This window comes from Gopherus evgoodei, chromosome 2 (assembly GCF_007399415.2).
Source record: "Gopherus evgoodei ecotype Sinaloan lineage chromosome 2, rGopEvg1_v1.p, whole genome shotgun sequence".
In the NCBI taxonomy this organism is placed as follows: Eukaryota; Metazoa; Chordata; order Testudines; family Testudinidae; genus Gopherus; species Gopherus evgoodei.
In genome coordinates, this window is record NC_044323.1 from 210,319,867 (window position 1) to 210,333,898 (window position 14,032).

The 14,032-nt window shown below is 39.7% G+C and overlaps 1 protein-coding gene across 3 annotated transcripts in view; it reads right to left on the reverse strand.

Moving 5' to 3' along the window:
• EMILIN2 (elastin microfibril interfacer 2) overlaps positions 1-14,032 on the reverse strand; it is a 136,576-nt gene that overhangs the window by 101,274 nt on the left and 21,270 nt on the right. For all 3 annotated transcript variants that reach the window (XR_003999104.1, XR_003999103.1, XM_030552840.1), the window contains exon 3: positions 8,545-8,720. Coding sequence is in view for 1 of the 3 variants with exons in the window: in XM_030552840.1 (XP_030408700.1) it covers positions 8,545-8,720 (176 nt within the window). In the remaining 2 variants the exon portion in view is untranslated. The remainder of the gene's footprint in view (positions 1-8,544; positions 8,721-14,032) is intronic.

Below are 14,032 nucleotides of genomic sequence, written 5' to 3' on the forward strand. Positions count from 1 at the left end.
TACAGATCCCTGGGGGACACCACTATTTACCTCTCTCCAATCTGAAAACTAACCATTTATTCCTACCCTTTGTTTCCTATCTTTTAACCAGTTACCAATCCATAAGAGAACCTTCTCTCTTATCCCATGACTTCTTATTCTGCTTTAGAGCCTTTGGTGAGGGACCTTGTCAAAGGCTTTCTGAAAATCTAAATACACTATATCCACTGGATCTCCTTCATCCGCATACTTGTTGACCACCTCAAAGAATTCTAGTAGATTGGTGAGGCGTGATTTCCCTTTACAAAAACCACGTTGACTATTTCCCAACAAATTATGTTCATCTATGTGTCTGACAATTTGGTTCTTTACGATAGTTTCAACCAATTTGCCTGGCACTGAAGTGAGGCTTAGTGGCCTGTAGCTGCCAGGGCCACCTCTGGAGCCCTTTTTAAAAATTGGCATCACATTAGCTATCCTCCAGTCATTTGGTACAGAAGCTGAGTTAAATGATAGGTTACAGATGACAGTTAGTAGTCCTGCAATTTCACATCTGAGTTCCTTCAGAACTCTTGGGTGAATACCATCAGCTCCTGGAGACTTATTACTGTTTAGTTTATCAATTTGTTCCAAAACTTCCTCTAATGACACCTCAGTTTGGGACAGTTCCTCAGATATGACATTCAAAAAGAATGGCCCAGGTTTAGAAATCTCCCTCACATCCTCAACAGCGAAGACCGATGCAAAGAATTAATTTAGTTTCTCTGCAATGGCCTTATTGTTTTTGAGTGCTCCTTTAGCATCTCGATCGTTCAGTGGCCCAACTGGTTGCTTAGCAGGCTTTCTGCTTATGATGTATTTAAAACATTTTTTGCTATTACTTTGGAGTCTTTGGCTAGCTGTTCTTCAAATTCTTTTTTGGTCTAATTATATTTTTACACTTCATTTGCCAGAGTTTATGCTCTTTTCTATTTTCCTCATTAGGATTTATCTTCCACTTTTTAAAAGGATGCCTTTTTGCCTCTCACTGCTTCTTTTACTTTGTTGTTTAACCACAGTGGCTCTTTTTTGGTTCTCTATGTTTTTTAATTTGGGGTATACATTTAAGTTAAGCCTCTATTATGGGGTCTTTAAAAAGTTTCCACACAGCTTGCAGGGATTTAATTTTTGGTGCTGTACCTTTTAATTTCTGTTTCACTAACCTCCTCATTTTTGTGTAGTTCCCCTTTCTGAAATTAAATGCTACAGTGTTGGGCCGCTGTGAAGTCTTCCCTGCCACAGGGATGTTAAATTTAATTATATTATGGACACTATTACCAAGCAGTCCAGCTATATTCACCTCTTGGACCTGATCCTGTGCTCCACTTATGACTAAATCAAGAATTGCCTCTCCTCTTGTGGGTTCCAGAACCAGCTGCTCCAAGAAGCAATCATTTAACGTGTCAAGAAACTTTATCTCAGCATCCCTTCCTGAGATGATATGTACCCAGTCAATATGGGGATAACTGAAATCCCCCATTATTATTATTATTGTTGAGTTTTTTATTTTAACAGCCTCTCTAATCTCCCTGAGCATTTCAGAGTCACTAACACCATCCTGGTCAGGTGGTCTGTAATATAACCCTACTGCTATATTCTTATTTTTCAAGAATAGAATTACTATCCATAGAGATTCTTTAGTACAATTTAGTTCATTTAAGATTTTCACTTCATTTGATTCTACACTTTCTTTCACATATAGTGCCACTCCCCCACCAGTACGACCTGTTCTATCCTTCCAATATATTTTGTACCCTGGTATTACTGTGTCCCATTGATTATCCTCATTCCACCAGGTTTTTGTGATGCCTATTATATCTATATCATCATTTAATACTTGGCACTCTAGTTCATCCATCTTATTATTTAGACTTCTAGCATTGGTATATAACCATTTAAAAAACTTGTCATTTTTTGGCTGTCCCCTATTGCATGATGTAATTGAATGGGAATTTTTTTATTTGACTGTTTCTCATCAGATCCTCCCTGTATATTATCATTTTCCATCCTCTCCTCCTTCTTAGGACATAGGGAATCTCCATTTATAGATCACCCTCCAAGGGATGTCCAAACCATATGCTTCTCTGCACCTGTTGGCTTTCCCCCAGCCCTTAGTTTAAAAAATGTTTGACGACCTTTTTAATTTTAATCCCCAGCAATCTGGTTCCGTTTTGGTTTAGGTGAAGCCCATCCTTCCTGTATAGGCTCCCCCTCTGCCATTCCACGCTAAAGGACTGAAATCTTTAGTGTTTTGGCTGCATCCTGGTCTAAAGATCAAAAAGATCCTTACGCCTGTCCCTTCTTTGTAGACCCATGATATCTAGCCGTTAGTATACACATTAAAGAGCTATATTTACCTAGAGTTTACATGAATGGTTATCTTAGTGCCATTATATCTCTCATAACAATTAATAAATATTGGTCACATTTTAAGCAAAAAACAACTTTGCCTTTTTCTGCTCCTGAATTATTTTTGAATAGGCATTAATTTCAGTAGGACCACTCATGTGCTTACAGCTAAGGAAGGCCTGCATAACATGCGGCCCGCGAAGCCTCACTGTGCGGCCCGCGGGGGGATTCTAAATCCCCCGCACAGGGCGCTCTGCAGGCAGCCCAGAGCCTTTTGAATCCTGGCCATGGCAGGGAATCAAAAGGGCTCTACGCTGCCCGCAGCGGCGGGGAGCCCAGAGCCCTTTAAATCTCAACCCCGACAGGCAATCAAAGGGTTCTGGGCTGCCCGCAGCAGTGGGGAGCCCAGAGCCCTTTAAATTCCAGCTGCCACCGGGAATCAAAGGGCTTTGGGCTTCCTGCAGAGATTCCCAGCTGCAGCTGGGATTTAAAGGGCTCAGGGCTCCCCACAGCGACCAGCAGCCTAGAGCACTTTGAATCCCAGCCCGTGGCCGCTGATTGCCCCCTCCCCGATACTCCTCTCCCGGGACTCTTGCCCCTAACTGCCCCCCAGGACCCCACCCCCTATCTAAATGCCTCTGCTCCTTGTTCCCCAACTGCCCCCTCCTGAGACCCCCCCTACTTCCCCCCAGGACCCCACCCCCTACCTGTCCCCTGATAAACCCCTGAGACTCCCATGCCTATCCCACTGTTGCCTGTCCCCTGACTGCCTCCCCGAACCTCCACCTCATCCACCCCCCTGCTCCCTGTCCCTTGACTGCCCCCTGGAATCCCCTACCCCTTCTCCAACCCCGAGCCCCCTTACCGTGCCACTCAGACCAGCGTGTCTGGCTCTGTGCAGCTCCAGACACATTGCTGCCATGCTCCCCCGTGGAGCCCACAGCCCCTCCACCCCCAGCACCTGCCTTTCAGATTTGAACACCTCAAAATTCAGGAGTGCTCAAGCTCAGTTTGGGCAGCTGTTACTTCATGTCTCCCAAATCAAATATACTGATCCCCTGTGACTTGCTGTAGAAAAAGTAGGATAAAATTGAGCAAGAAATGCTTATTAGGACTGGAATTGCTATTTTCAACAGCCATTGCCTTTTTGTTTGTTTAAAAGGAAGACAGTGGTATTGCATTGGCAAATCCCCCATAGAAAGAAAGAGTGGAACAAAAGAATAATAAAGGCACCTCAACTTTTCCTCACTTATGGAGGACAGTCTTATAATATGCATCCAGATATCCTCCAGTCACACAAGCTGAATATTGTTCCATTTTACTGCAGCTCTGTAACCATATGGGAACCAAGCCTGTCTGTGTTTTGTGCACATCCAAAATTGCTGCTGAATGACCCGCCCTGGGAGTGAGTTACCAGTGACCCAGGGCTGGGGCGGCAGGAGGTGTGTGTGTGAGGGGGGCACTGGTGGGGGGGAGTCCAGGGCTGGGGCAGCAGCGGGGTGGGGGGAAGGCACTGGTGGGGAGGAAAAGGGGAAGCCCAGCGCTGGGGCGGCAGGGGGTGTATGTGGGTTGGTGGGGGGAGAGCCCAGGGCTGAGATGGGAGGCAGCCAAATTTTTTTTTGCTTGGACAGCAAAAAACCTAGAGCCGGCCCTGCTAGGTTCCCCCAGTCGTTGGAGCCCTAGGCCCTTTAATTTGACCCTGAGGGCTCCCAGCCACCTCTTCAGCTGGGAGCCCCTGGTTGATTTAAAATAAAGTATCATCTCCCCACGCCCAACTTTTCTTTTTGGTCCACAGCTGAGTTGGTGGGGCGGTGCTGGGGAAGGAGGGTTTGTTTCCGCAGGGCTGGGTGGCCCTGGGACGTGGTGCTCCTGCGGGGCCAGGAGGTTTCGGCCCTCAGCTGTTTTCTTTGGAGTAATGTGGCCCTTGCCGCTTTACGAGTTGTGCAGGCCTGAGCAAAGGCTTGTTCTTAAGTAGCTTGCTGAACCAAAGTCTAAACACATTTATATGATGGAGTAATATAGATTTAAAAATTGTTTTAAAAATTCCAAGTTATTTAATATACATTTTAAAAGTCCGTAAGAAATGTGTGTTTTCTACATGCAAAAACTAGAAAAGGAAAAAGGAAAATTCTCACACACAAAGAAAATTATTATATCATAACACTGAATTTATTTTGTCAAACAAAGGTAAAAATTTAGTCTTATAGCTGAAACTCAGTTCTTAACTAATAACTCCACTTCAATGGCAAGGTAATATATGGTCAAGATACAGTGGGCAATCTTATATATAACGTATATGCACAGTGAACTAATATAAATTGAATTTTCAGCCTGATCATTAATTTTTCGATTTAGTCATTCAAGTCAGGTCTTTATATATTGTATTTATGTATACAAAAATTACATCACTGTGATGGGTTGGATCACAGAAACCCCTCTGGGGCTGCCAACTGATGTGCCAAGAGTACTACTTCTCCTGCTTTCCCTGCCAGCTTGGTACTCCAGCACCCTGTCTTGTTGAGCCAGACACACCAGTTTGCTCTAACACAGACCCAAGGTCTGAACCACGTGCCCCAATGCTGTAACTGAAAGCAACTTAAGAAGTGTTCCTGTCTTTAACAGTCAGATGCCCAACTCCCAATGGGGTCCAAACCCCAAATAAATCTGTTTTACCCTGTACAGAGCTCATACAGGGTAAACGCATAAATTACTCGCCCGCTATAACACTGATAGAGAGATATGCACAGCTGTTTACCCCTCTCCCCCAGGTATTACTACATACTCTGGGTTAATTAATAAGTAAAAAGTGAGTTTATTAAATACAGAAAGTAGGATTTAAGTGGCTCCAAGTAGTGACAGACAGAACAAAGTGAATTACCAAGTAAAATAAAACAACACACGCAAATCTAAGCCCAATACAGTAATAAAACTGAATACAGATAAAACTTAATTACATGGATCATGACTCTATGCCACCTGGGGAGGTGGTGTTACTAAATCAGTGCAGAGAGGCACTGACATCGGCAAGAGCCAAATTTCAGTGAAGACACTTCCATGGCTAGGTTGGCACAAGGCAGCTTACGTCAACCTAACTCTGCAGCATAGACCAGACCGAAAAAAAAATGGTTTTGATAAAGAATGAATTTATGGCTTATTACAAGAATGTGCAACCCACAAACTCCTCCTCCGCCCTATTTTGTCCTATGACTGCAAAGGGTGTTAATGGTCCCTTAGAATATCTGTTAACTCCTTATTCCAAAGGATCTGTTCCACCTTGTATTTAGTGGTGACACTGAGTACCTTTTCTAGCCCTGAGGAAGAGCTCTGTGTAGCCTGAAAGCTTGTCTTTCACCAGCAGAAGTTGGTCCAATAAAAGATATTACCTCACCTACCTAGTCTCACTAATATCCTGGGACCAACATGGCTATAACACCACTGCAAATATGGGGAGTATATAGTATTTTATTTTGCATAGTATCTTTCATACAAACTATATCCAAAAGTGCTTTACAGAATTAAATCATACTATTGCAGAGATAAATAAAAGAGAGAGAGAAGTAAAGTTAAGAAATACAGGTAAAGGAGAAAAAATATGCTTTCAGCTGTGATTTGAAAAGAGATAAGGAATCTTTTGGTACTGAAAGGATGCTTCAGGTGACAAGTAAATGGCATGGGATGTCCCAGATGGATAAGAAAAGGCTCTTGCTCAAATACTGACCAGACTGTGTTATGAGAGAGGGAATAGGTCAATGATAGGTGAGGTAGTAAGGAGGGAAGTGGAATGAGACAAGTCAGCGAGACAGCCTGGAACAAATCCATGAAAGGTTTAATAAGGGAAGTTGTTAAAAGGATCCTGAAATACACAGAGCTAGTTAACATGTTTAAGGATGGGAGTGATGTGATTGGGCTTCTTTATGCATGTGAAGATGCTGACACCATTATTCTGCACGTGCTGGGGTCCTGAGAGCTGAGGCTTGGGATATCTGTGGAAAAGGAGTTCCAACTGTCAGAGTGAGATCAGAGGAAAATATGGATAAGGATTTCAGCAGTAGTAGATTTGAGGCAGTAGTACACAGGCAATGTTATAGAGCAGATTTGCAGGCATATGTGTTTTAGTGTGATGCAAAGTTTATGGAGTAGAAACAAGTTGGAGGACTATGCTGAGATAGGAAACAGAGAAGATGAAGTTGTAATTTTTATTGTTTGTTTTTAAACTGGCATTTAGCTGAAGGATGTTGTAAAGAAGCCAAGAAACCACAAGTTTACTTAGTCAAGATTGGCAGAGAGGGTAATGTTAATTTTGCACAAACCTTTAGCTGAATATGTGTTGGAACTGTGGCTAGTGCAGATGCATTGATCTATTTTTATTTGGGAACTTAAGATCACAATTATGGTTTTTATCAGTCTGGAGGAAAGACTCTATAGAAATAACTGATGTGCTAGTTATTTGAAATACTTGCCAGCATCCGTTGTCCTTTTTCCACAAATAATCATTTACATTATCTAATATAAGTATTATGTTGAAAATTGCTATGGTTTTAAGTAGTAAATAAAGCTATCTGTTCACTTCCAACCCAATCTATGTAACAAATGCTAATGGAATTCTGAGTGTTGTACACAGTATTAATTTCTGATAAATGCTGTAATAAATTCCTCCAGCAGAAGCTTTCTGTTTCCTTGTCTTCTACTTAACTGAGACTAAAGTTACAATCTTGTAGTAACTGACCTTTATTTACCCTCACAGTGTTTTATGAAATCATCATCATTTACTCTTACAGGTTTCATCTCAACAATTGAGGTTTACTATTTATCTGCCCTTCAGGATTAGTTAGTTATGTTTGGACTGCCCTTTTGCAAGTAAAATGCTATGCAAATATTATGCATTATTAGTATATAATTTAAAATGATCATGTATTACTATTATTGCTTTTGGTTCTACAGCAGTGCTAATCAAACTCATCTTCCCTGCAACATTCTGAGAAAAAAAAACCCACTAAAAACCTTTAAACTGTTACCACAAACAAGTTTACCACAAAGAATTTCCTGAACTATTACTGACCAGCCTGGGTTTACGACCAGCCTTCTAATCCAATCATTCATCATTTCACAGGAAACCTGCTGAATCAATACTGTTATAGCTTTGCTATTTCTCCCCGGTCCCCTACTATTGAATATTGTTTTTGAACCATGCAGTAGCCGTATCATAACCTAGTCCCAGATTTGGACCTTAGCGTCCAAAATATGGGGGTTAGCATGAAAACCTCCAAGCTTAGTTACCAGCTTGGACCTGGTAAAGCTGTCACCACCCAAAAAATTAGAGTGTTTTGGGGCACTCTGGTCCCCCCAAACCTTCCCTGGGGACCCCAAGACCCAAATCCCTTGAGTCTCACAACAAAGGGAAATAAACCTTTTCCCTTCCCCCCCCCCAGGTGTTCCTGGAGAGATACACAGAAGCAAACTCTGTGAATCTAAACAGAGGGAGTCCACCCTCTCTATTTCCAGTCCTGGAAACACAAGCACTTCCCTCTTCACCCAGAGGGAATGCAAAGTCAGGCTAGTAAATCTAACACACACAGATTTCCCCCTGACTTCTTCCTCCCACTAGTTCCCTGGTGAGCTGCAGACTCAATTCCCTGGAGTTCCCCACTAAAGAAAAACTCCAACAGGTCTTAAAAGAAAGCTTTATATAAAAAAGAAAGAAAAATATATAAAAATGGTCTCTCTGTATTAAGGTGACAAATACAGGGTAATTTGCTTAAAAGAATATTGAACAAACAGTCTTATTCAAAAAGAATACAATTCAAAGCACTCCAGCAACTATAGACATGTAAATACAAAACAACAAACCATCTTTGTACTCACAACTTGGAAACAGAAGATTAGAAAGCAGGAAATAGAAAAAATCACTCCTCATAGCCGAGAGAGTACAGGCAGAAGACCCCAGAACAAAGGACTCACACACAAAGTTCCCTCCACCCAGATTTGAAAAAGTCTTGTTTCCTGATTGGTCCTCTGGTCAGGTGTTTTAGATTACTTCTTTCCAGGTGAAAGAGACGTTAACCCGTAGCTATCTGTTTATGACAAGCCGTGTAACAGAAGCCACTTTTCTTTTGGTTCAAAGCACAAAATACACAACTAGACATGATCATGCATACCAAGATTCAAACAAAAAGTTACCCAAGACTTTCTTCACACCGGGTCGTGGTGGTGAAGTGGGAAACAGAATAGTTCTTGGTTGTTCTGCTGGACCGTCTCTGCAATCTTCACCTTTATAACCAGGACAACATCTCCACTCCAGTTCTGTTACTGTCTTATAAGCAATTGTATACCGAGGTCTGAAACTCATACGGTAGCTGTCAAAATAGAAAGAAAAATACTTAAAAGTCATCTATAATCATTCAGCCATTTATATCAGACCTAGATTTAAAAAGACAGTAATCAATGATGATTAATAATACCCAGCAAGATTTATTTTTCTCTTAGATAGAACATAACACTCTAGTTATACATACACATGCACACCTACCCACTGTTGGTAAGAGTTAACAAACATGATGTGCTGCCTCCATAAATCGGGTTTTCACACTATGAACTGACTGACTTATAGTAGAATGGGAAGTTATTGAGAGTGCCGGTGACAACCAGTGTTAATACTGCACTACTGATTCAACATCTTTCCCTTCCACTGAATACTTTCTCTCACATCCTTAAACACATAGTACCTGCTGAATCAGAGCCAACCTGAATCTTATAACAAAACTTTTTCTGCCTATTTTGTCTCATTCAACATACTGTTATTTTTCTGCATTATGTTGACTTAATTTTTTTTTCCAACATCAGCATCTGTGATATAGTGACCATTGTCAGAATTAGGAAAGAAGTTCCATTCCCTGAGAGTGGCTTATGAAAAATAGGTTTGACAGTGGGCACAGAACAGGGATATGAAGGACAGTCAGAAGAAAGGCTTGGAATGATCAGGGGAGGGGAAAAAAGGAGATTAAAGAAGAGAAGTAGGAAGGAGTTAAGTTGTAGAGGATCTTGAAGACAAACCTATGTAAATGTGCACAGGCAGGGAGCCACAAGAGACTGATTTCTGTTCTCAAAGTGGCTGAAGTTTGAAAGCTGCAACTTGGCCTACAAAGATTACTCATTCAGAAGCACCACTGGGCCTTGTTTCAGTCATTATTAGTTTTATTGGACCATCTTATGAGCATTTGATAATCACATACTGAGTGTGCACAATAGAGTTTCTTCTCCTAAATTCATTAAATGCACACTTAAGAAAGGATGTGGTATGTGTATATCAGTGGTTACCTGTATTATGAAGCCCTTCATCTCTCTCAGTGCTTCAAAACCAGCCCTGATAATTTTCACACAATGTGGCTAGATTCTGGTGCCTCTGGTGGTAATGACCAGGTGTTGTTTATCCAAACAGTTCAAGATTATGGAATTACCATGTTCTGTGTACATTAACTTTGTAACAGCAGAGCTTTGAAACCCTACAAAATGAAACACCTTGTTTCTATAGTTTCTAATTACCCCCTCATCTCATCAGCTCTTTTCTTTTTAGAAAAATCCAGATATATATATATATATATATAAAATTTTAAGTTTCCATTGGTAAGCACTCATAAGTCAGTAAATTACAAATTTATTTGGAATGTGTAACCTTAATTTTGCACCCTGTATTTATGTATTACAACAATCTTTAATCAGATGATCACCAACTATTTCTAAATATTAAGTTTTTTCCCTATACATGATACATGTGGCATCTTGCAATTTTTTCATACTATATTGACAGACATCAGACCATCTTCTCCTTATGGGTCTATGCTGCATTTAAAACACTGAAGCAAGGCAACACACACACACACACACACACCCCTCATTTCAGGGTAAGAGACGAGGAAAACAAAACAAACATGGACTATTTCCTTTAACCGTGTCTCCATAAATTATTACACTTAGAATAAAAAGTAACATGAACAAATACAGTGTTACCTATTTGTTTGAAATAATGCCTACACTGTGGATAAAATTAGTATCCTGTTGCTACCCTTTATACTGCTTAGAGTTTGGTTTGGTTTTTTGTGTCTCAGATTTGCTTAGGCTTATCACCAGAACCCACAATCAGATAATGATAAACACACACTCCACAACTTTGATGTCTCTGGAAGAGTAATGCAATAGAATGGAAGACAGGATAACAACATAGGACTCAATGGGAGTTTTGCCATTGACTTCAGGACCATATGGAGACAGGCAACACTGCAGAGCGAGCACCACAGACAACAAGCTGACACAAAAAAACTATATATGAATGACTGTATTAAATTAATCATTTTCTAACACTAAATTGGGAAGAGTGTTATTGTTTAAATGAAACAGAAATTAACTACCAGACTGAAAAGTTTAAATTCTGCTGTGTTTGGGAAACAATTCCTAACACAAATGAATTAAATATTATTTTAACTGTTACTCTTGCTGACTTCTTGCCACATGCAAAAACAATTGCTTTAGTAATTAGACATATTTTATCCAACATCTTCTATTTATTAAAATGTGTCTTTATCACTGTCATAACATTTCTTCCCAGATCTAGACCTTAGCGTCCAAAATATTGGTGTTAGCATGAAAACCTCCAAGCTTAGTTACCAGCTTGGACCTGGTAATTGCTGCCACCAGCCAGGAATTATACAGTGCCTAGCTCACTGTGGTCTCCCCAAAACCTTCCCTGGGGACCCCAAGACTCAGGTTTCTTGAGTCTCACAACAAAGGGGAATAAACCATTTCTCTTCCCCCTCCTCCCCTCCCGGTGTTCCCTCCCTGGGTTCCTGGAGAGAGATATACAGAATCAAGCTCTGTGAATCTAAACAAAGGGATTCTACCCTCCCTGTTTCCAGTCCTGGAAACACAAGTACCGAGAGAGCTAATGCAAAGTCAGGCTTAGTAAATCTAACACAAAGAGATTTTCCCCCTGACTTCTTCCTCCCACCAATTCCCTGGTGAGCTGCAGACTCAATTCCCTGGAGTCCCCACTCAAGAAAAACTCCAACAGGTCTTAAAAAGAAAGCTTTATATAAAAAGAATGAAAAAAGGACATAAAATATAGTCTCTGTATTAAGGTGACAATATACAGGGTCAATTGCTTAAAGGAAAAAAAATGAACAAACAGCCTTAACCAAAAAGAATACAATTTAACACATTCCAGCAACTACACACATGTAAATACAAAAAATATATATAAACCTATTGTCTTACTATCCTTGTACTTACAACTTGGAAACAGAAGATTAGAAAGCCAGGAGATAGAAAAATCACTCTCAGAGCCGAGAGGGCACAGACGCAAGACAAAGAACAAAGAACTCACACCCAAAACTTTCCTCCACCCAGATTTGAAAAAGTCTTGTTTCCTGATTGGTCCTCTGGTCAGGTGTTTTTTGTTACCCCTTTCCAGGTGAAAGAGACATTAATCCTTAGCTATCTGTTTATGACAATCACAATCATAATTTTAATATAATGTCCTACATCTGGTATCCATTTACTGTCCCTCTATACTGCTAATTAAAATATTTAATAAAACAATTTTCTGAAGTCCTTGATCCTTGTGGTTATTTTATCTCAAATGCAGGAGTCCAGGGGATTTCTCATCTGCTACTCAGCTAATGTTAACAAAATAATAATCAGAGTGAGTCAATGTATCATAGTTTCAAATTCTGACCTAGGGCACACTCATTCCGACTCAATTTCCAATATATTTTCATGAATGTAAAATTTAATCTCAGCAACTGTAGGTTGCACACAAGTTTATCATTTCTGTTATGATTTCCATCAACAGATCTAACAAATCCTGTTCGTAAATGCAAAGTACAGATGTCCTAGGTCAAATTCCTGAACATTAAATAGATTAATGTAGTGGAAAGTGGAAAGTGGAACAATGAAAAAAAGGACAACATCCTGGCCACCCACGACTTTCCTGTTCATCTTCTCTTGTTTATAACATTAAATCACTTATATTATGTATGTACATTTTGTTAAGGTGCGTTTACTTTGAACTACTTGCTGGAGACAGTGTGACTGAGGATTAGTTAGACAGATATTTCAGTGGTTTGAGAGTCATTGCAATCTCTCTCAGAAAGAGCATCTAACTGAAATACAAACTTTGAACTCATAGGTCAATTTTGGTACAAAGGAGATAGCAATAGATACTCTCTGATTTCCATGAAACATTTAACTACTCTAAACTTGGTGTGTGTTCCATTCCATCCCTGTGTGGCCAAACTCCTTTTTTAAAATTAAGATATTTTGTTAATCTGCTTCAAATACCATTGGCTATTGTTTTGTAACAAACTTCTAAAAGACAAGGTTTAAAGGCATATAAGAAAAGAACTCTGACATAGAATTTATCTCACTTTACTCCGAAAAATTGTGTAATGAATTTTTTTTGTAGCAGTCACTTTTGCAATTCTTAATGCAACTATTACTCTTTACCCTTTGCACACTTTCCCTGTGACCTCCTTCATAGCTAAACAAGAGGAGATCATCTCAAACAATATTCAGGTACTAATAAATCATGACAGAAACACACAAGTATAAAAGAGGAGTGCAACAAAAATTAAAGCCAACCAGGACACATCTTATTCATACAGACAATTTACATATGATTTTACTACATTCCTTTCCTACTAATTAAAAACATGAGTGATTACAGTATGCTTCCCATTACTTGATACACATGGGGTTATATATGGAAATACAACATAGAGTATGTCACCAATTACATTTTTTTATTTTAATATTTAAAATGTATTTTAAAATACTTCCAATAATTTAATTAAAAAAAGTCTAAAATATTGGGCTGTCCCTCCTATTCTGATTCGACAGTTTAAAAAAAAACCCACATGGTAGGTCCCGTGAATCAAGAAATCCCTCACCAACCCTATTCCTTGTGAATTCTTGAAAAATTTGATAGCCCTTACACACAGCATACAGCTTACTCAGACCCACTAGCTCTGATTTGAGTTTCAGCTTTACCACATCAGGTTTAAACTCAACTGAATCTTAAAATAAAACTCCACTGGAGCAAAACCAATCAAAAATTAAAATGCTTCAAAAGCCATACAAAGGACAACCTACAAGTTCTACACTGCTATTGTCATAAATATAAAGGGAAGGGTAACAACCTTTATGTATGCAGTAACATCAAATCCCTCCTGGCTAGAAATACAGAATCACTTACCTGTAAGGGGTTAATCAGTTCAGTTAACCTAGCTGGCACTTGACCAGAAGGACCAATGGGAAAAGATACTTTCAAATCTGGGGCGAGGAGGTTTTGTTTGTACTCTTTGTTTTGCTCTCTTTTGGGACAAAGGAAGAGACCAAGCAGGTAACCCAGCTCCTACTGAAATGATACTTACAATTTCTGTAATATTAGGTGTAATAGCAAGAAAATGCATTAGATTATATTTTGTTTTAGCTTGTGAATTTTTCCTATGCTAAGAGGGAGGTTTATTCCTGTTTTTGTAACTTTGAAGTTGAGCTTAGAGGGGAATCCTCTATGTTTTAAATCTTTTTATTACCCTGTAAAATTACCTTCCATCCTGATTTTACAGAGGTCCTTCTTTTACTTTTTTCTTTATTATAAAGTTCTTTTAAGAACCTG